Genomic DNA, 22764 nt, shown 5'->3' on the forward strand with positions numbered 1-22764 from the left:
CTTGCACCCCCCGTGTGCGTGTGTGCGCGCGCGCGTGCTTCCTGTCCATGTATATCTTTGGTATATTTCAAAATTTTTTTGGTAATAACTTTTTAATAAGCAACGAGCGACGATTAAATTAGAAGAAAAAGTTACTCGGGGTCATGTCCTTGACAACACATGTCAAAGTCAAGGTCATCGGAGCTGGCTCCCCTATACTGCATAATTACCATCTTTTTTTGTTAATAACTTTTTAATGAATCGCGACCGCCACTTATTTCAAGGTCAAGGTCATTTAGGACGATGACTTTGACAACATATGTATGTCAACATCACTATCCTGCGGGGGTGGGACCTTAATATGATGTTATAGCCCAAAACGGCTATAACCAAATTAGCATAATTATTAATTATTAAATATTATTTAACGTCTTCCAACTATAACTCCAAGCCGAGGAAGACGTATAAAATTACGAGCGCAACCGCTGACAAAGCGAGGCACGCGCGGAGGCCACGCGATTGTAAGACTTGAAGAACGACCCGCCGGAAATGCAAGCAAAGAATATACATAGCTTGCATCCGGGTTTTTTCCACCCAAAATCGAGCGACACGACCACCTATGGTCCTGTCGCTAAGCTATCCCCTCCGAAAACGAATCAAACAGGAGGTGATAAAACTACCCATCTCAAACGAGCGCTAGGCAGTCTTAATCGCAAAATCACACGAAACAGTTATAATCATACAATTATATAGTGCGAATAGATTAACAATAGTAACCACGAGACGGACAAACGTAAATGGTTTATTAATAAAGAACTTCTCAGCTGATCTTGCGACGGCAGCCGCGATATCAGACATGCGAAGCAACTCTATACCGCGATAAGCCGAGTTAAAGTGCGAGAAAGAAAAGAAGATTTAAAGTTAATGTATTCGAATAAACGACCTTTTATTCTAATACGATTCCATAATTAATGAAAGCGACGAGAAGACCCTGTACGATCCTGAGCTGCTAAGTTCCAATTGGCCAACGATCTCAACAAAATCTCTGTACCTCCACGGAGGCACAACAATGCATATTTACCTTTTATTTTTAATTTGTTGTAAAAATATTACTATGTAAGAAAGTGTTCGGTAATTTGCGCCCCACTCATCACCTGCATGTGAAGCGGGTTAAACTGAATAGGAAGGTTTTTTACCATTTCATGCGATTTTTGCAATAATTAATAAGAAATTAATTAATAAAAATCAATCAATCCGCGCGAGTACAATTGCGCGACGAAACAACCCAATCTTACGCGGCGAAAAGAAACAGTTTAATGTTACATGAGTGCTCGGCGTGCGACGGGGGAGAGGAAGAAGAACGATTTACAAAAGACAATAGCCATGTATGTACATACACGTGCCGGTATGAATGGTGTCCGTTAGATGTGTGTGTACGCGTAAACAACCGAAAATCATACATACGTATATGGATGTGTGAAGTGGCATCCCTATGTTACGATACCATAGTTCTGTTAAGAGTTCTGAGTTATTTAGAACAAAAGAAAGAGTTCTTGATAATTTTTATAAAGAGTTCTGTCCATTATCACAATGAAAGCAGATTTCGAAAAATGGGGGTGCCAACTTCACGATTTTTGACACATCAAAATTAAATAGTCCTGAGCATAGTTCTGATGCTCTTTTGAATAGTTACATAGTTCCTCATACTTTTTTGCAAGAGTTCTGCAGTTTTTAGTTTAAAAAATTAACTTCAAATATCAGAGATATTTTCGAAATGACGAGTTCTGATCGAAAATGTCAGAGTTCTGAATTACATTCGATAAGATAAATATAATCGCGAAAACCGTATGGTCCTAGCTATTATAGTTACCGAAATATTGAATTTTTAAAATTAATATACTTTTATAAAAAATTTTGGAAATCACGAGTTCTGATTAAAAATGTCGGAGTTCTGAATTATATTCGATAAAACAAGTATAATCGCGAAAACCGCATGGTTCTAGCTATTATAGTTACCGAAATATCGAATTTTTAAAATTAATATACTTTTATAAAAAAATTTGAAAAACACGAGTTTTGATCGAAAATGTTAGAGTTTTGAATTACATTCGATAAGACAAATATAATCGCGAAAACCGCATGGTCCTAGCTATTATAATTACCGAAAGATCGAATTTTTAAAATTAATATACTTTTATGAAAAATTTAATAAATACAAGTTCTAGTAAAAAATCTTAAGTTCCGAACCATACTCGATAAGACGAAAAAGAAAAGTAAAGATTTCATAACTCTAGTTTTAATTGCATAACTCTATTATATCATAGTTTCTGAGATATCGCGTTTTAACTATATTTTATATACAATATATATTGGAAATCTGGCGGCGCGACTTTTGTCATTTGATCTTAGGAGAATACCGCGTTTCGCCGCTATCTCGCAAGAGTATCGAGCCGCGCGATAGCATTGTTGTCGGCTCGATCCAAAGAAAGTCGGGTGTTTCAGATCTTAATCGTTATTATTTACCACAAGCTTTAAAGATATCCCTACAAGTTAAATTTATTAATTATTTAAGTTGCTCTTAAATAATAAATTGTCAATTTTCTTTGTCTTTAATTTGACAAAAGATCATTTTAATAAAAAAGAGAAGTATGAGATCAAAATGAGATAACGAGATAATGATAAAGACAGCGCGGTGTCTTATAGCTGTCTCGCTATACGCGCTGCATTCAAGCGTAGAGCGAGTGAGATAGCTATTGGACACCACTAGCCGACATTACGTTTTGCATTGCTTTCTCTCTCGATCGTGCGACATGCGATGCAATAAATATCGGAATACCCCCCCCCCCCGCCTCCTTCCACTTTCTCCTTCACTCCTTGATTTTCTTTGCGCTTCAAATTACATGTGCGTACGCGATTTTCATTTGTATACGGTGATGCTTTCGACTGTACATACACACCCGCCACCAAACACCATTTTTGCTGGTGTATATAACCATACAATATGCGAAACACACAGGGAATTTATTTTACTAATATTATTTACCAACTTATACATTATAAGCTGCTTTCAAAAAAAGTATAATATTGATTCAATATTTTTTTTTTTAAATACGATAAATTTTTCAGCTTATGTTTTTGCTTATCTTCGGTAATACAATTTATGACATTAAATTATTTGATACATGTTATGACTAAAATATGCTGTTGTTTATGAAACATTGTTGAAACTTAAATATTAGAACGTTTAAGTAGTTTTTGAATGTCAAAATCGATATTTTAAATGTATAAGTATAAATATTTTTTAACGTATATAAAGTTTTTTGACATGTATTTAAAGCATGATTTGAATATCATATTATGTTTTTTTTTTAAATAATAATAGAAAGTAAATATAAATAGAAAAATGTAGAGAGAGTAGAACTTCATTGACTTTTTTAATTTGCAACATGTTATGTCCATGTCTGGATCATTTTTATTGTCTGCACTTATTTTTTTTTTTTTACTTTATTTATGTGTTTCATTTTTCTATATTATCGAAGATAAGCAAAAATGTTTGTACATGTTGCAAAAAAATTGACTCAATATCTTTACTTTAAAAGTAGAGTATAAAATATGAAGTACTGTTTTATATACTGTATAATCAGAAGACAAATGCATCATTTGAGATCATACATTTATAGTTTATTACTTAATCTATTTTTTTTTTCAAAATGAATTATTCATTTTTTGTAAATAAATCGCATATTGATTTTGATTGTCTTTTACAAGACAAGCAGAAATTACATGGAGTATTCCGCCTCGTTCCCACTCAGGAGACACTCTATTTTGATTATTATAATATTAGTGGCGCCATCTGTTAGTGACCTCGAATTATACATTTAATATATATGCGTAATGTCCTCAAATTAAACATTTAATATATGGATACTTTGAGTCCTGACCCCGAAGTATGCAAAAGTCTCCAAAATATTCATTCGCTCGACATTTTGTCCCCAAAGCAAACGCTTGACATATATATATATATATATATATATATATATATATATATATATATATATACATATATATATATACATATATATATATATATAAATGTGAATATAAAGTGATAAGAATTACTTAATCTAAATTTTGCAGTTAAAATATCTATAATTGCAAACGCTAATAAAAATAATTAAAGATTTAATAGGTCTCGGAATAAGATTCGATATAGCTGCAATTATTAAATACATATTTAATTAATAAATCAAAATTAATTAATTAAATTTAAAAAAGTTAACAACTATTATTTTAATTCTTAATTTTATCACATTTTTTTATACTAACCTAGCGTATATCCAGAATAGTTTTATTATTATGACAATCAATATAAAACTGATCAGCATGATGTATCTGTATCACTAACACGCTAGACACTTTACGCTGAAAGGGCCATGATTCTCATGAGAAAAACGTTTTCAGTCAGAAACTTGTTTGAATTTGTAATATGTTCTAGTTTTTGTGTCTTTGATCAAAATTCTTAAGTTATGTTAGCAGAAAACTTTTATGGCCAGTTTTTGAACGGGTACAAAAAGTGAATATCTTTTTCGAAAATGCGCATTTTTCGCAATATTAAGGAATTCCGACATTTTCTGTACATTCGTGAAATGGTTATATAAGTTTTCTGCTTTGATTAAAGACACAAGAACTACAACATATCACAAATTCAAACAAATTAATTAAAAATGTTTTTCTCCTAAGAATCGTAATCTTTTCTTGAAGATTGTTCTTAGCGGATTCTTGATTGTTCTTTTATAATTAATAATCAGTAGAATACACAGTAGGATTAGTAGACCATCTGTTCTCGTGGTAGACTTACAATTGAGATATGGGAACCGTTGAAGAAATCAATCGCAAAAGAGTAGGCATATCCGAAGATAAGGAAGAAGATTAGTGAGCAATATGTTGTAAAAAAGAAGAGTTCATATTTGAAAGCTGACATCGTCTAATGCTATCTAGAAGATTACATAATGATATCATATAGTTGACTAATGCGTCGATTTTAGACAAAATAATGATATCATATAAATGATATCTTAATGAATTCTTGAATTTAACATCCAATGGATGTCAAATGTGTGATAAAATATATAATATAATTCTTTCTATATTTTACTAATCTAAAAAAAGACACGTACATATGTTAAGTATTCAATTTTATTATAGAAAGTTATGACATTTTGTGCGTGCGTGCGTGCGTGCGTGCGTGCGTGCGTGCGTGTGTGTGTGTAAATGTGTAGTCTACATTTCTACATATGTCTATATTTCTTATAAAATAAAAAGCTATAGCATCATAATAAAATTTAAAAATAAAAATATTTTATAATATAAACAAAACTAAAACAAATATTACTTATTAAAATTTAAAAAATTACATTTTGGCACTATTTTTATCACATTATAAAAAGTAGTTCTATATACTTAATGTAGTTGTTATACTTAATATAAAAATAAAATAAAATATGATATAATAAATATAAAAGATGGAAATTTTTTTAATTTATTTACACAAGAAATAAACAAACAGTATTTACTTAAATAAATAAAAAAAGTAATGAAAAACCAAGTTTTTCATGTAATAAATAAAAAAAGTTAAAAAAACCCAATTCTTCATCCGTTTTCACATGTTATGTCTCATCTCTTTTTCATGTCGTTTTGCAGCTTGATTTATGCGATTTCCAGCATGCTGTAACCAGCTTTTCATGATAGTTTGAATAGAATGAGAAGAAATATTTTTTCCATTGATAGATGAGGATTATATTAATAAATTTTAAATAAATAAGACAATATAAATGACAATTTATAAATGTTTTATAATATATTATATTCTTTTTCTGATAATAATTTTTTTATATATATTGACATAGTTATATTATTTGGAAAAAATTACATTATACTTGAAGAGTTTATCAAAAAACTAAAAAAATATATGGTATATTTAAATTATATATATTTAAAAAGATTACAATTGTTTCTTAAACATTATAAGTATATAGGAAACATTGATGAGACTAGAAATTTAACGGTATAAATTATTATATTTACCAAAGTAATAAAGATTTAAAAATATAATATTATAATATGATAATTAAAATATAAAATAATTGTAATTGTAAGAAAAATAATGCAAAAAAGATTTTATTTTTCAACATTTTATTATATTGCAGTATATTTTTTTATATATTTTAACATGGAAAAGAAATTTATTTGGCATTTACTCGAAATAATAATTTCAATAAAAGCAACTTAAAAAAAATATTGTAATATGCATGAATATTAATTTTGGAAAAAAATATATATATAATGTCAAACTCTGCACAATTAATAGTAACATAGAAAATTTAAAATTATACCGATAATGACGTCTACAAACTTCATAGATTTCGTCTCAATCGTATTTTTCTGTCCAGTCCAAGACAGCTTATAGGCCAGTTCGTCAGTGACCGTAAGTTTTAACGCATTTCTTATGTGCTGTTTTGGATTCTTCCCTCCGACAGTTCAAATTAATTTTTCCTGTAAAAAATGTATTAATTTTTATAATTTAATAATTATTAATTCTTATGATTACATTATTATAATGTAATCATAATATTACAATTCATAATTTCATATAGAAAATGATTTAGAAGTTCCATATACTTTTTGTAAAACTAATGATTTGTATTTCTAGAAACAGAAAAAAATTTAAGAACGAGAATATACAAAATGTGTAAATATTCTATTTTTGCATACATTTTTTGTGCATCAAACTATTTATATTTTTACGAAATTTATATGATAAACAAGTAACTAGTACTTACATATTGCAATGAAGCTATGGAATCTTCTGGTTATCAATTTATTGAACTCCTGTAATCTTTCAGGCGTTGCAATAGGTAAAAAATTAATAGTATTATTTCAGGAATTCGGATTTACGTCTAAAAATAATTGTTCGATTGTAAACAGCATTCGTATCATTTTGTGAATGCTGCTTCTACAAGCTTCTATTAAGGAAAAAATAAAGAAAATTAATCATTTTTAGTATAATACAAATTATTTAAAATTTGATCGTAATATACTTACTACAACATAATTCATTATAACCTTTTTTATTTTCAATATCGTTTAGAGTTTTTTCTTTATTCGTTTTATAAAGTTGTGAAGGTCCTGATACGCCTGTTGAAAGCATAAGAATAAGAAATACAAAATGTATAAAATATAATAAAAAATCTACAAATTCTTACTTTCTGCTTCCACAGATCGTTCATTTCTTTCAAGTAACCATTTTTTGATATTGTTTACATCTGAAGTTTCACTTGGTATTTTTCGCATAGAGTTTCCTTCTTTATTTTGTATATAAGTTGTAGGGGGCGTTGGAATATCTGTTACATATATAAATTTAGTAATAATGTTTTAAATATTTGTTCTATATACATGTAAACTAATACATACATAGATTACTCAGTTCATCTTCGGTTGATGCTTTTTTCTTAGAAGATTGATGAATCTTTTTTTTCTCAGTGCCTATTATTATCAACATAAGAAATATAACTTACAAGGAAACTATTAATCTTTTTCAGCAAAAGTTCTCATTAATGCTAAGAGCTTTGTTCACAATATAATATAAAATAAAATATAATAATAAATAATAAATTTAATAAATAATAAAGATGCGTGTGGGCGTTTGTGTGTGTGTGTGTGTGTGTGCGCGCGAGAGCGAGCGCGCGCACTTTAATATACTAAATATACTTAATGCTAAAACGGACCATTCATATGAGACATGTGTGCGTGCGTGCGTGCGTGCGCATTTTATCTTCTATAAAATATATACAATATCCTCTATAAAATATATACAATATAGTTTTCAAATATTTTACATCGAGAGTACTTAATAGACAGAGTGAATCACCTAATTCGATAATGTAGAACAATTTTTACAATCTTTACCACGAACAGAAATCGAACAGATTCCACCAGCGGATTATAGGTAATTGAAACAAGCAGAATCTCGACAAATTCAATTTCATATAGGAATAATTGAAGAGAAATTAAGATTTCGTTAATAAAGTTTTGTTAAAAATAATTGTCAAAATCAATTGTTTAAAATTAGATAATCCACTCTCTTCAAATCTCTCCATAGAATTTTTTGCTATACAAATTAAAGTTATTTAAATTTTTAGTCTCGTAAATAATATTTCTCGTTGTATTTACTCGTCGCTTTATACTTTTCGTTCAGAATTTCAAAAAATATCCTTTTGCGATGAAAAACGTCATACACTGTACTAAACAGTTTCTAAAAAATAAAAAATAAAAAAAACCTAATATTCTCATTTTCGCGACACAAACACATTTGTTTTATAATAAAGCAAAATAATATGTAAATGAAATTAAATTTGAAATGAAATTTAATGAAAAAATTCGATTTGAGAAAAATTAAAATTTTAGAATTGTAGTTTAATAATTTTTAATAATTTATTGGCATATTGTAGCATTAATATATGTTATACTGCTTACACTGTTTATATTTACAGCTAACTTTAGATAAACAAACAAGTGGAAATATTTATAGTGATATGATCGAAGAACATACTGACAAAGATATTACTGAACATCCACTACCAATGACACGACGTTTTATGCTCTCGGGTATAAAGGTATAACATTTTCGAGGAGATATGTAGTTAGTTCTAATCTAATATATTGCAATCATTATACGTCAATGTATTTTAACAGGATAAGATAGTGTATGAACAAGTAATACAGGATCTCGGCGCAGATGTGTCGACGGATTCAAAATATGATAATGGCGCCACGCATCTCTTATGTATAGGCTCTCTAGAAATGAGAAGATGCTCGGTAGCATAGCTGCCGGAAAATGGCTCTTACATACCTCATATTTACGTGACTGTGAACAAGAAGGCAGATTTCTCGACTTTAGTATATTTGTTAGATATATTATATTATATTTAATATATTAATAATATATTTTTCGATCAACTAAGAATCCATTTTTTTCAACAAATGTGAATTGAAAATTGAAGTAGATAATCATTTATTGCAAAACAAAGTAGATATCGTGTCTATCAATGCAGACATTTTCAAGACGCGAAAAAACGTTATTCAACGTGTTCAGAAAATCTCGCGACTTTTGCGCAATCTCCTCAACATCATCTCACTCACTCTGGTCCTTCTCTTTTAGTGTTCTCACTCTCTTCCTTTTCTCTCTTGTACGCGATCTCAACCCAATCCCGAAGCCTGTCCTATCAATCTAATCAGCATCGCGCCATGCTATCATCCAATCATAAGCACGCTCTCAGGATCTTTTCCGCGCTCCTGCGTCGATATCAACCCTTCCGGTGATTCTCGATCATTCTGTGAGTACTGGTCTTTCGTAACGCACGTTGCCTTTAGAAAAGTCTACAAAGCTCTCGGAATTCGGTTTTGCGATTCGGATCGGATCTAGTGATCAATCTCCCGGTGTTCTCAAGGTTCTCGATGACCACAAGGACTTTATCAATCGGAAATCGATCATCGAAATACGTTTGAGTGAGAATATTTGCAAAGTGCGGCTCGGACCAGAGTGAGTGCGCGTGGATTCTATGCGCTGTTCTTCCCGACACCCCCCGAAACCAGAAACTCATCGGATACTTTATCAAACACAACGTAAAACATTATGTCAAACTTAAAAATAGGGATATTTTTAATGATAAAAATTAAAATCTATTGAACAAGATAAAATTTAGACAACTACGGTTTTTTAAATCTTTAAATAAAATGCTAATTTTGAGTATATTAAGTTTCTCTTGATCAAAAATCATCAGGATGAAACAAATTCTCTATATTTGTCGTATGCAACTTTTTGTCAATTCTACTCATATTCTCTATTCTCAAATGTATACAAATTTTAGGAAGAAAAATATAGAATGGGGCAATCCGAAAAGCGAAAATACGATTCCAGAACCTAACGGCAAAATCGAGCAAGCGATTGCGGCCGCAGCTTATAAGAGGCGGGTGAGATTACAGAAGGAACTGAACGGCCAGTTTTCCAATATGGTGGCACTGCTAATGGTCTCCGAGGATAAACACGATCAGTTCAGGAGACTTATCGAAGCCGGTGGCGGTTCGGTAACGCAAACGGGGTAAATATTCATCAATGTTCCTAAAGAAAAAAATTCTATCTACGCATTATCATGCATATCTTTGATTTATTTACAGACCGCCATACGATGTCATTTCGTGTGGACGCAGAATCACGCACTGTTTCGTCCAACAACTGTTTCGTGAAACAAGTGAACAGTATCTCACTTTCTAAAGAAGTCATCGGCGAACTGATCACGCAGATTCCCTCATCAATACCCTCTAGCCTCTTGCATGAGCAAGAAGAGATTTTTCAGTTTACCGCTCGTAAACACCGGTGACATTTTTATCCCGAAGCAAAGTCTCTTGATAATTATGTTCGAAAACGAAATAACAAAATAAGAATAATTTAAAACAAATGAATCAGCGGAATAAAATAATTAAGTATGTTGAATCTATACATTTACGCAAATCGTTTACCTTAATTGCCTCCATTCGGGATTCTTGATAATGAAGAGACTCCAATTGCTAACTTTGTCGGAATTGCTTCTGCCGTCGAAATGATGATTTGGGAACAAGTGAAAGTCCTTGATCATAATTTGCTTGATCAGTTCCGGATTTCTCACGAGTAGGTACGGCTTATGTAGGATGTAAATTCCGATTATGTCATCCTCATCCGTGGCTTGCCGACGCAGCTCACCGAGGACCATTCCCGCTGATTTACGCATAAGTATCGCATCCTTAAAATGACCGAAGAACCAATGTGCAGATAATGCGCGTACACCACGTCTTTGCCAATAAGAGTGTTTCCACTTTAGCCATAAGTAAGGTGTCGCGAAAAGTGAGGAGAATATCAAGAGCGTATCCAAAAGAACGCAATCAATCAATATTGCCATTTTGCGCAAATCTTTCTCGGAGAACTTCTTCTCCTGGGGACTTATTCGTATAAAACTTGATTTAAATTATAAAACTTCGCGTAAATTTTGTCTACAAGTTTTTTCTGAATAAGATTCTATTTTAGTTGTTATATTGTATGGAATTCACTATAAATTATATGCAAAAAAAGACATTCCGTGACAGTTTCGCGTGTGAATCACATCAGATGCTGTGTAAAAACTGTGGGAATAAAAATCAATATGCGCAGTGTATCGTCCCAGTTCTTTGCCGAGTCATTTATCAAATGATATTAATCATGTTTTTTTTCTGATATACTAGGTATCGTATAAAATTATAAAATCATTGTAGCAGAAATGAGCGGACGATTCAATTGCAACTTATAATTGGCTAAACTTTGAACTCTACTTAGAAAACGATAAGAAATTACCCGTAGATCTTGATTAATTCTTCGCTTTTCTAGTACAAGATTTCGATATTAAAATTTTTTGAGAACCTATATATATTCCATTCGATATATTCGATCTGTGCATCTGATACAATGTAGATTGTAGATAGTAGAAGGAAAAAAGCATCTGATAATAAATAGTAAAAAGGAAAATGTCACAATGAAAATATTCATCAGTAATCGTGTTAGACGTGCTGCATGAAGGCATTTTTAGCTCACAATCACTCGTTAAATATATCTCGACATTTGCATATTTGCATCGACATAACAGTGTCGATAATGACATGTTTATTATACTTACTATAATGTGTTATTTATTTTTAGTATTTAGTGATCTTCAAGTTAATAATCTCATTGAATAATGAACGTAGGAAAAACTGAGATCATTTTTTCGTAGAGTATAGATAATATTATTGGATCGTTTTTTATCAAATCGTAAATATTTTACTCGAAAAACATTTCTTGATATATTTACGAAAAACTTATTTTCCCCCCGCTCTCCTCACCCGACACTTTTTTTATTCATTCATAATTGTTTTAGTAATCGTCTCAATATTTTAATTTCTCTGTTTATTTTTTCACATATTTCTGTAGTTCTTATTGGTAATCATCGATTAGTTTGCTTCTTATGAGTAATAAAAGAGAATATAAAAAAAAGGTAACATAAAATCATGTCGAGTCTACATATGCATACATTCAAGTGCACGTGACGATATAGTCGCCCTTAATAGTAACAAATAATATATTTGCTAAAAGTCGCATAAAATCGTGAACTTGGAATTTAGAATTCAAGAAAGTATAGCGGAAAGATCATAATCCGAAGTCGGGGAATCTTACATATAAAATCATCTAACATAAACCTCTCTTTTTTACGATTACAATATATATTCAATTAGGGGAAAACAATCTCCACTCTCTAAATTTCTTAGAACAAAAATGAACTCGAAAAATTGAGTGACTGATCGAATCACTCGAGTTAGAGTGACTTTTCACTCATAGGAGTGAACTCTCCCATCTTTTGTTGTAGAATGAAAAAATTACTCTGCAAAATGGAGTAAATATGTATACTTTATTTTATAAAGTGAATATTGTCACTTTACGTATTATAGAGTGAATATTTTTATTTGTGAAGAGTGAGTGAAGCGCACGTGAAGCATGCACGAGTCCGCCATTAGCAGAAAAAGATAAAACGCTATCGTCTCGCTGTCTCTCGACAGTATCATTTTCGTTGCGTGATACGAGATAAGAAAAAAGGAGACACACTTAGCTGGCTTTCACACTGAGATAATATGCTATGTACGGTATGTAGTTTCGATTATTTGAAGTGAGAATTTTCTTAGAACGAAAATGGACACGAAAAATTGAGTGGCTGATCGAATCACTCGAGTTAGAGTGACTTTTCACTCATAGGAGTGAATTCTTCCACTTTTTGTTGTAGAATGAAAAAATCACTCTGCAAAATGGAGTAAATGTGTATCTGTATACTCTATTTCAGTGCATGCCACGATCTGCACATTTCGGCCGATTTCCGAGAATCAACGCCTATCGCGCCCCCCTTGCGTCTTGAGATCCTCAACTAGCAACCGTAACCAAGCGCGCGGCGCTCTGCCTCAGGTACGATGCATCTGTACCGCGAAGCGGTTCCGTACCCCCTTACTGCCAAATATCAATGTTTTAAACGCGATCTCTTTAGAATTTTTTAAAATAATTAATTCAAGAATAAAGTTTCAATACTCGATTATTAATTACATGTAGGGATAGATATTAAACTTTTTTTTGCGTACATGTTGGGATTTTTTTATATATATGTATACTGACGAACGGATTAATAAATTAAAGCGATTAAAATTTTGTTCCAATAAGATCCACTTTAAGAATAATAAATACTACATATGTATATTTTGGCGTAGTATATATATTTTGGCTTTCTTTGCATACGTATAATACTATAATAACATGTTGTGATATTGCGAGATATAGATCCATAAGTTTTTTTTTTATAAAATAACGTATCAGTTATATGTATGCAAAGAAAGTCAAAGTATATATACTATGTATACTGACAAACGGATTAATAAATTAAAGCGATTAAAATTTTGTTGCAATAAGATTCACTTTGAGAAAAATAAATACTACGTATGTATACTTTGACTTTCTTCGCATATGTATAACTAATATTGTAATAGCATGTTGTGCAATGTGATATATAATTATCATAGGTTTTTCTTTTTCTTAAATAATGTAATACAGTTATACGTATAAAGAAAGCCAAAGTATACATACTATGTATGTATACTGAAGAACAGATTAATAAATTAAAACGATCAAAATTTTGTTGCAGTAAAATCCACTTTGAGAATAATAAATAAATACGACGTATGAATACTTTGGCTTCCTATGTATACGTGTAATATTATATTGTAATAGCATGTTGCAATGCGAGATATATATTCATAAGTTTTATGAACATTATCAGAGAGAAATCACTGACATTATTATATTTTTGATTATATAGTTGTGAAGTAAAACTTGTAAATTCCTACGATTTTATCAAAAATGTAATAATGTCAGTGATTTCTCTCTGATAATGTTCAAAAAACTTATGAATATATATCTCGCATTGCAACATGCTATTATAATATTACACGTGATTCAATGTGTTGAATAGCTTGAAATTTGTGAAACACGAATACCGAAAATAAATTTAAGCTAGAATTATATAGTTATAATTATAGCTTAAATTTATTTTCGGTATTCGTGTTTCACAAATTTCAAGCTATTCAACACATTGAATTCAACTTCAGTTCAATCACTTAACATAAGGGCAAGGATTCCCTTTACCACATTATAAATAGTAAATATTTCTTTTACTTCGACAGTTATTAATCGTTTTTATGTCCATCCGAAGTTAAGTGCTTTATGGTCACTTCCCTCTATCTGTGTGCAATGAAAAGAACAGAATTTTAATATTTAATTTAATTTACATATCTGGTTTTATATGTGCTACTGAATGTTTTATATGTGCTACTATATTGTACTTACTGTCTGTTACTGCCAAATCTCTATAACCCAATATGTTACGCTGTTTAGCAAAATTCTTCAGCTAAAAGTATACCGGCTTTCTTGAAAGGATTGATTGATTTTGCTATATCCTGCAAATAAGCGCTATAATTTAGACAATATTCAGATATAATCAAGAAATAATATACTTATAAAATAATAAATAAACATATATAAGCAGACATATATAAGAAGATATATATACAAAATTTCAATCTATTTACTCGATAGGACCAAATATATTTTCTGCAGCAGATTCAAATATAACATTAACCTTATAATGTTATTATATCTTGACGTCGCGATGCTACCGCGTACTGCTTGATACGTATCATATACGTATGCACGCACATACACATTGTCTCTCAAGGCGTATTTGCACACTCAAGCGAATAATCGTACATGAGCGCTGCAAACGCGCCTTGAGGGACAAAATAGCTTTGCGTGTGTGCGTGCGAGCATACGTACGCGAGAGTCTGAAACTTATCTTATTATTATGATAATGAAGAAGAACGAAAAATGTCACATTTCTGGTATACGATTATCATTCCTCAGAATTGACTGCACTAATCTTATTCAAACTGGTCGCAATCGAAAGCTTGCATCCACATTGTATAAGAAAAGTGGCGTTAGATTTTTTATTAACGGCATGGTTCCTGAGGAATTTTAATCGAAAGTTTATTAGACGTAAAACTCCGGATAAGCTACTAGCTACTTGGTAGCGTCGCGGCCCCTGTACATAGGCAACATAGGCAAATCATTGACCGAAACGTTTTTTTTTTATATACTTGGCGTCGCGACGTTACCGCGTCGCTTGATCTTAATTCTAAACCAGCTTTCACACTGAGATAGCATGCTACGTGCAACATGAAGCTTCGATAAGCTGAAATGAAAAGCAGTGTCATTGCTTCTCACTTCAATTTTATCTCAGTGTGAAAGCCGGCTAAGTGTGTCTCCTTTTTTCTTGTCTCGTACCACGCAACGAAAATGATACTGTCGAGAGACAGCGAGACGATAGCGTTTTATCATTTTCTGCTAATGGCGGACTCGTGCATCTTCACGTGCGATTCACTCATTCTTCACAAATAAAAATATTCACTCTATGAAATAGAGTATACATATTTACTCCATTTTGCAGAATGATTTTTTCATTCTACAACAAAAAGTGGGAGAATTCACTCCTATAAGTGAAAAGTCACTCTAACTCGAGTGATTCGATCAATCACTCAATTTTTCGAGTCCATTTTCGTTCTAAGAAAATTCTCACTTCAAATAATCGAAACTACATATCGTACATAGCATATTATGTCAGTGTGAAAGCCGCCTAAGTCTGTCTCCTTTTTTCTTATCTCATACCACGCAACGAAAATGATACTGTCGAGAGACAGCGAGACGATAGCGTTTTTTCTTTTTCTGTTAATGGCGGACTCATGCATGCTTCACGTGCGCTTCACTCACTCTTCACAAATAAAAATATTCACTCTATGAAATAGAGTATACATATTTACTCCATTTTGCAGAATGATTTTTTCATTCTACAACAAAAAGTGGGAGAATTCACTTCTATAAGTGAAAAGTCACTCTAACTCAAGTGATTCGATCAATCACTCAATTTTTCGAGTCCATTTTCGTTCTAAGAAAATTCTCACTTCAAATAATCGAAACTACATATCGTACATAGCATATTATCTCAGTGTGAAAGCCGCCTAAGTCTGTCTCCTTTTTTCTTATCTCGTACCACGCAACGAAAATGATACTGTCGAGAGACAGCGAGACGATAGCGTTTTTTCTTTTCCTGTTAATGGCGGACTCATGCATGCTTCACGTGCGCTTCACTCACTCTTCACAAATAAAAATATTCACTCTATGAAATAGAGTATACATATTTACTCCATTTTGCAGAATGATTTTTTCATTCTACAACAAAAAGTGGGAGAATTCACTCCTATAAGTGAAAAGTCACTCTAACTCGAGTGATTCGATCAATCACTCAATTTTTCGAGTCCATTTTCGTTCTAAGAAAATTCTCACTTCAAATAATCGAAACTACATATCGTACATAGCATATTATCTCAGTGTGAAAGCCGGCTAAGTGTGTCTCCTTTTTTCTTATCTCGTACCACGCAACGAAAATGATACTGTCGAGAGACAGCGAGACGATAGCGTTTTATCTTTTTCTGCTAATGGCGGACTCGTGCGTGCTTCACGTGCGCTTCACTCACTCTTTACAAATAAAAATATTCACTCTATAATACGTAGAGTGACAATATTCACTCTATGAAATAGAGTATACATATTTACTCCATTTTGCAGTATGATTTTTTCATTCTACAACAAAAAATGAGAGAATTCACTCCTATGAGTGAAAAGTTATTCTAACTCGAGTGATTCGATCAGTCACTCAATTTTTCGAGTCCATTTTTGTTCTAAGAAATTTAGAGGGTGGAGATTGTTTTCCCCTAATTGAATATATATTGTAATCGTAGAAAAGAGAGGTTTATGTTAGATGATTTTATATGTAAGATTCCCCGACTTCGGATTACGATCTTTCCGCTATACTTTCTTGAATTCTAAATTCCAAGTTCACGATGGGATTATGCGACTTTTAGCAAATATATTATTTGTTATTATTAAGGGCGACTATATCGTCATGTGCACTTGAATGTATGCATATGTAGACTCGACATGATTTTATGTTACCTTTTTTTTATATTTTTACTCTCTTTTATTACTCATAAGAAGCAAACTAATCGATGATTACCAATAAGAACTACAGAATTATGTATAAAAAATAAACAGAAAAATTAAAATATTGAGACGATTTCTAAAACAATTATAAATGAATAAAAAAAGTGTCGGGTGAGGAGAGCGGGCGGAAAATAAGTTTTTCGTAAATATATCAAGAAATGTTTTCTCGAGTAAAATATTTACGATTTGATAAAAATCGATCCAATAATATTATCTATACTCTATGAAAAAATGATCTCAGTTTTTCCTACTTTCATTATTTAATGAGATTATTAACTTGAAGATCACTAAATACTAAAAATAAATAACACATTATAGTAAGTATAATAAACATGTCATTATCGACACTGTTATGTCGATGCAAATATGCAAATGTCGAGATATATTTAACGAGTGATTGTGAGCTAAAAATGCCTTCATGCAGCACGTCTAACACGACTACTGATGAATATTTTCGTTGTGACATTTTCCTTTTTACTATTTATTATCAGATGCTTTTTTCCTTCTACTATGTACAATCTACATAGTATCAGATGCACAGATCGAATTTATCGAATGGAATATATATAGGTTGTCAAAAAATTTCGATATCGAAATCTTGTACTAGAAAAGCGAAGAATTAATCAAGATCTACGGGTAATTTCTTATCGTTTTCTAAGTAGAGTTCAAAGTTCAGCCAATTATAAGTTGCAATTGAATCGTTCGCTCATTTCTGCTACAATGATTTTATAATTTTATACGATACCTAGTATATCAGAAAAAAACATGATTAATATCATTTGATAAATGACTCGGCAAAGAACTGGGACGATATACTGCGCATATTGATTTTTATTCCCACAGTTTTTACACAGCATCTGATGCGATTCACACGCGAAATTGTCACGGAATGTCTTTTTTTGCATATAATTTATAGTGAATTCCATACAATATAACAACTAAAATAGAATCTTATTCAGAGAAAACTTGTAGACAAAGTTGACGCGAAGTTTTATAATTTAAATCAAGTTTTACACGAATAAGTCCCCAGGAGAAGAAGACTTTCTCTCCGAGAAAGATTTGCGCAAAATGGCAATATTGATTGATTGCGTTCTTTTGGATACGCTCTTGATATTCTCGTCACTTTTCGCGACACCTTACTTATGGCTAAAGTGGAAACACTCTTATTGACAAAGACGTGGTGTACGCGCATTATCTGCACATTGGTTCTTCGGTCATTTTAAGGATGCGATACTTATGCGTAAATCAGCGGGAATGGTCCTCGGTGAGCTGCGTCGGCAAGCCACGGATGAGGATGACATAATCGGAATTTACATCCTACATAAGCCGTACCTACTCGTGAGAAATCCGGAACTGATCAAGCAAATTATGATCAAGGACTTTCACTTGTTCCCAAATCATCATTTCGACGGCAGAAGCAATTCCGACAAAGTTAGCAATTGGAGTCTCTTCATTATCAAGAATCCCGAATGGAGGCAATTAAGGTAAACGATTTGCGTAAATGTATAGATTCAACATACTTAATTATTTTATTCCGCTGATTCATTTGTTTTAAATTATTCTTATTTTATTATTTCGTTTTCGAACATAATTATCAAGAGACTTTGCTTCGGGATAAAAATGTCACCGGTGTTTACGAGCGGTAAACTGAAAAATCTCTTCTTGCTCATGCAAGAGGCTAGAGGGTATTGATGAGGGAATCTGCGTGATCAGTTCGCCGATGACTTCTTTAGAAAGTGAGATACTGTTCACTTGTTTCACGAAACAGTTGTTGGACGAAACAGTGCGTGATTCTGCGTCCACACGAAATGACATCGTATGGCGGTCTGTAAATAAATCAAAGATATGCATGATAATGCGTAGATAGAATTTTTTTCTTTAGGAACATTGATGAATATTTACCCCGTTTGCGTTACCGAACCGCCACCGGCTTCGATAAGTCTCCTGAACTGATCGTGTTTATCCTCGGAGACCATTAGCAGTGCCACCATATTGGAAAACTGGCCGTTCAGTTCCTTCTGTAATCTCACCCGCCTCTTATAAGCTGCGGCCGCAATCGCTTGCTCGATTTTGCCGTTAGGTTCTGGAATCGTATTTTCGCTTTTCGGATTGCCCCATTCTATATTTTTCTTCCTAAAATTTGTATACATTTGAGAATAGAGAATATGAGTAGAATTGACAAAAAGTTGCATACGACAAATATAGAGAATTTGTTTCATCCTGATGATTTTTGATCAAGAGAAACTTAATATACTCAAAATTAGCATTTTATTTAAAGATTTAAAAAACCGTAGTTGTCTAAATTTTATCTTGTTCAATAGATTTTAATTTTTATCATTAAAAATATCCCTATTTTTAAGTTTGACATAATGTTTTACGTTGTGTTTGATAAAGTATCCGATGAGTTTCTGGTTTCGGGGGGTGTCGGGAAGAACAGCGCATAGAATCCACGCGCACTCACTCTGGTCCGAGCCGCACTTTGCAAATATTCTCACTCAAACGTATTTCGATGATCGATTTCCGATTGATAAAGTCCTTGTGGTCATCGAGAACCTTGAGAACACCGGGAGATTGATCACTAGATCCGATCCGAATCGCAAAACCGAATTCCGAGAGCTTTGTAGACTTTTCTAAAGGCAACGTGCGTTACGAAAGACCAGTACTCACAGAATGATCGAGAATCACCGGAAGGGTTGATATCGACGCAGGAGCGCGGAAAAGATCCTGAGAGCGTGCTTATGATTGGATGATAGCATGGCGCGATGCTGATTAGATTGATAGGACAGGCTTCGGGATTGGGTTGAGATCGCGTACAAGAGAGAAAAGGAAGAGAGTGAGAACACTAAAAGAGAAGGACCAGAGTGAGTGAGATGATGTTGAGGAGATTGCGCAAAAGTCGCGAGATTTTCTGAACACGTTGAATAACGTTTTTTCGCGTCTTGAAAATGTCTGCATTGATAGACACGATATCTACTTTGTTTTGCAATAAATGATTATCTACTTCAATTTTCAATTCACATTTGTTGAAAAAAATGGATTCTTAGTTGATCGAAAAATATATTATTAATATATTAAATATAATATAATATATCTAACAAATATACTAAAGTCGAGAAATCTGCCTTCTTGTTCACAGTCACGTAAATATGAGGTATGTAAGAGCCATTTTCCGGCAGCTATGCTACCGAGCATCTTCTCATTTCTAGAGAGCCTATACATAAGAGATGCGTGGCGCCATTATCATATTTTGAATCCGTCGACACATCTGCGCCGAGATCCTGTATTACTTGTTCATACACTATCTTATCCTGTTAAAATACATTGACGTATAGTGATTGCAATATATTAGATTAGAACTAACTACATATCTCCTCGAAAATGTTATACCTTTATACCCGAGAGCATAAAACGTCGTGTCATTGGTAGTGGATGTTCAGTAATATCTTTGTCAGTATGTTCTTCGATCATATCACTATAAATATTTCCACTTGTTTGTTTATCTAAAGTTAGCTGTAAATATAAACAGTGTAAGCAGTATAACATATATTAATGCTACAATATGCCAATAAATTATTAAAAATTATTAAACTACAATTCTAAAATTTTAATTTTTCTCAAATCGAATTTTTTCATTAAATTTCATTTCAAATTTAATTTCATTTACATATTATTTTGCTTTATTATAAAACAAATGTGTTTGTGTCGCGAAAATGAGAATATTAGGTTTTTTTTATTTTTTATTTTTTAGAAACTGTTTAGTACAGTGTATGACGTTTTTCATCGCAAAAGGATATTTTTTGAAATTCTGAACGAAAAGTATAAAGCGACGAGTAAATACAACGAGAAATATTATTTACGAGACTAAAAATTTAAATAACTTTAATTTGTATAGCAAAAAATTCTATGGAGAGATTTGAAGAGAGTGGATTATCTAATTTTAAACAATTGATTTTGACAATTATTTTTAACAAAACTTTATTAACGAAATCTTAATTTCTCTTCAATTATTCCTATATGAAATTGAATTTGTCGAGATTCTGCTTGTTTCAATTACCTATAATCCGCTGGTGGAATCTGTTCGATTTCTGTTCGTGGTAAAGATTGTAAAAATTGTTCTACATTATCGAATTAGGTGATTCACTCTGTCTATTAAGTACTCTCGATGTAAAATATTTGAAAACTATATTGTATATATTTTATAGAGGATATTGTATATATTTTATAGAAGATAAAATGCGCACGCACGCACGCACGCACACATGTCTCATATGAATGGTCCGTTTTAGCATTAAGTATATTTAGTATATTAAAGTGCGCGCGCTCGCTCTCGCGCGCACACACACACACACACACACAAACGCCCACACGCATCTTTATTATTTATTAAATTTATTATTTATTATTATATTTTATTTTATATTATATTGTGAACAAAGCTCTTAGCATTAATGAGAACTTTTGCTGAAAAAGATTAATAGTTTCCTTGTAAGTTATATTTCTTATGTTGATAATAATAGGCACTGAGAAAAAAAAGATTCATCAATCTTCTAAGAAAAAAGCATCAACCGAAGATGAACTGAGTAATCTATGTATGTATTAGTTTACATGTATATAGAACAAATATTTAAAACATTATTACTAAATTTATATATGTAACAGATATTCCAACGCCCCCTACAACTTATATACAAAATAAAGAAGGAAACTCTATGCGAAAAATACCAAGTGAAACTTCAGATGTAAACAATATCAAAAAATGGTTACTTGAAAGAAATGAACGATCTGTGGAAGCAGAAAGTAAGAATTTGTAGATTTTTTATTATATTTTATACATTTTGTATTTCTTATTCTTATGCTTTCAACAGGCGTATCAGGACCTTCACAACTTTATAAAACGAATAAAGAAAAAACTCTAAACGATATTGAAAATAAAAAAGGTTATAATGAATTATGTTGTAGTAAGTATATTACGATCAAATTTTAAATAATTTGTATTATACTAAAAATGATTAATTTTCTTTATTTTTTCCTTAATAGAAGCTTGTAGAAGCAGCATTCACAAAATGATACGAATGCTGTTTACAATCGAACAATTATTTTTAGACGTAAATCCGAATTCCTGAAATAATACTATTAATTTTTTACCTATTGCAACGCCTGAAAGATTACAGGAGTTCAATAAATTGATAACCAGAAGATTCCATAGCTTCATTGCAATATGTAAGTACTAGTTACTTGTTTATCATATAAATTTCGTAAAAATATAAATAGTTTGATGCACAAAAAATGTATGCAAAAATAGAATATTTACACATTTTGTATATTCTCGTTCTTAAATTTTTTTCTGTTTCTAGAAATACAAATCATTAGTTTTACAAAAAGTATATGGAACTTCTAAATCATTTTCTATATGAAATTATGAATTGTAATATTATGATTACATTATAATAATGTAATCATAAGAATTAATAATTATTAAATTATAAAAATTAATACATTTTTTACAGGAAAAATTAATTTGAACTGTCGGAGGGAAGAAT

At 31.6% G+C, this 22764-nt stretch overlaps 1 protein-coding gene and 4 long non-coding RNA genes across 7 annotated transcripts; 2 read left to right on the forward strand and 3 right to left on the reverse strand.

The window, feature by feature from the left end:
- Nucleotides 1-4938: 4938 nt before the first annotated feature.
- LOC138936365 (probable cytochrome P450 6g2) lies at nucleotides 4939-11046 on the reverse strand. Of its 3 annotated transcripts, XM_070301719.1 has the most exons (7): nucleotides 10555-11044; nucleotides 7450-7521; nucleotides 7242-7379; nucleotides 7081-7173; nucleotides 6819-7001; nucleotides 6392-6531; nucleotides 4939-4973 (listed from the first exon to the last, which is right to left on the reverse strand). In XM_070301719.1, exons 1-2 carry the CDS (start codon nucleotides 10968-10970, stop codon nucleotides 7515-7517), a joined length of 423 nt encoding a protein of 140 aa, XP_070157820.1. In that variant the 5' UTR covers nucleotides 10971-11044; the 3' UTR covers nucleotides 4939-4973; nucleotides 6392-6531; nucleotides 6819-7001; nucleotides 7081-7173; nucleotides 7242-7379; nucleotides 7450-7514. The 3 variants fall into 3 exon arrangements, with proteins under 3 accessions (XP_070157820.1, XP_070157819.1, XP_070157818.1); XM_070301718.1 differs by lacking the exon at nucleotides 4939-4973 and having other exon boundaries at nucleotides 6299-6531; XM_070301717.1 differs by lacking the exons at nucleotides 4939-4973; nucleotides 6392-6531; nucleotides 6819-7001; ... (1 more) ...; nucleotides 7242-7379; nucleotides 7450-7521 and adding an exon at nucleotides 9798-10439 and having other exon boundaries at nucleotides 10555-11046.
- LOC138936367 (uncharacterized) lies at nucleotides 9383-10459 on the forward strand. Its single transcript, XR_011447373.1, has 3 exons — nucleotides 9383-9660; nucleotides 9906-10136; nucleotides 10213-10459. It is a non-coding gene; the product is annotated as an uncharacterized lncRNA (long non-coding RNA).
- A 3125-nt stretch (nucleotides 11047-14171) lies between the features above and the next one.
- LOC138936412 (uncharacterized) lies at nucleotides 14172-14956 on the reverse strand. The gene is made up of 3 exons (XR_011447377.1): nucleotides 14701-14956; nucleotides 14459-14568; nucleotides 14172-14353 (listed from the first exon to the last, which is right to left on the reverse strand). It is a non-coding gene; the product is annotated as an uncharacterized lncRNA (long non-coding RNA).
- Nucleotides 14957-18209: 3253 nt separating this feature from the next.
- Nucleotides 18210-19880, reverse strand: LOC138936597 (uncharacterized). The gene is made up of 3 exons (XR_011447398.1): nucleotides 19603-19880; nucleotides 19127-19357; nucleotides 18210-19050 (listed from the first exon to the last, which is right to left on the reverse strand). It is a non-coding gene; the product is annotated as an uncharacterized lncRNA (long non-coding RNA).
- Nucleotides 19881-21755: 1875 nt separating this feature from the next.
- On the forward strand, nucleotides 21756-22177 carry LOC138936599 (uncharacterized). Its single transcript, XR_011447400.1, has 3 exons — nucleotides 21756-21813; nucleotides 21884-22021; nucleotides 22090-22177. It is a non-coding gene; the product is annotated as an uncharacterized lncRNA (long non-coding RNA).
- The last annotated feature ends 587 nt before the right edge of the window (nucleotides 22178-22764 follow it).

The sequence above is a fragment of the Polyergus mexicanus genome, unplaced genomic scaffold (genome assembly GCF_030449975.1).
Source record: "Polyergus mexicanus isolate NDT 795.1 unplaced genomic scaffold, iyPolMexi1.0 SCAF_9, whole genome shotgun sequence".
In the NCBI taxonomy this organism is placed as follows: Eukaryota; Metazoa; Arthropoda; class Insecta; order Hymenoptera; family Formicidae; genus Polyergus; species Polyergus mexicanus.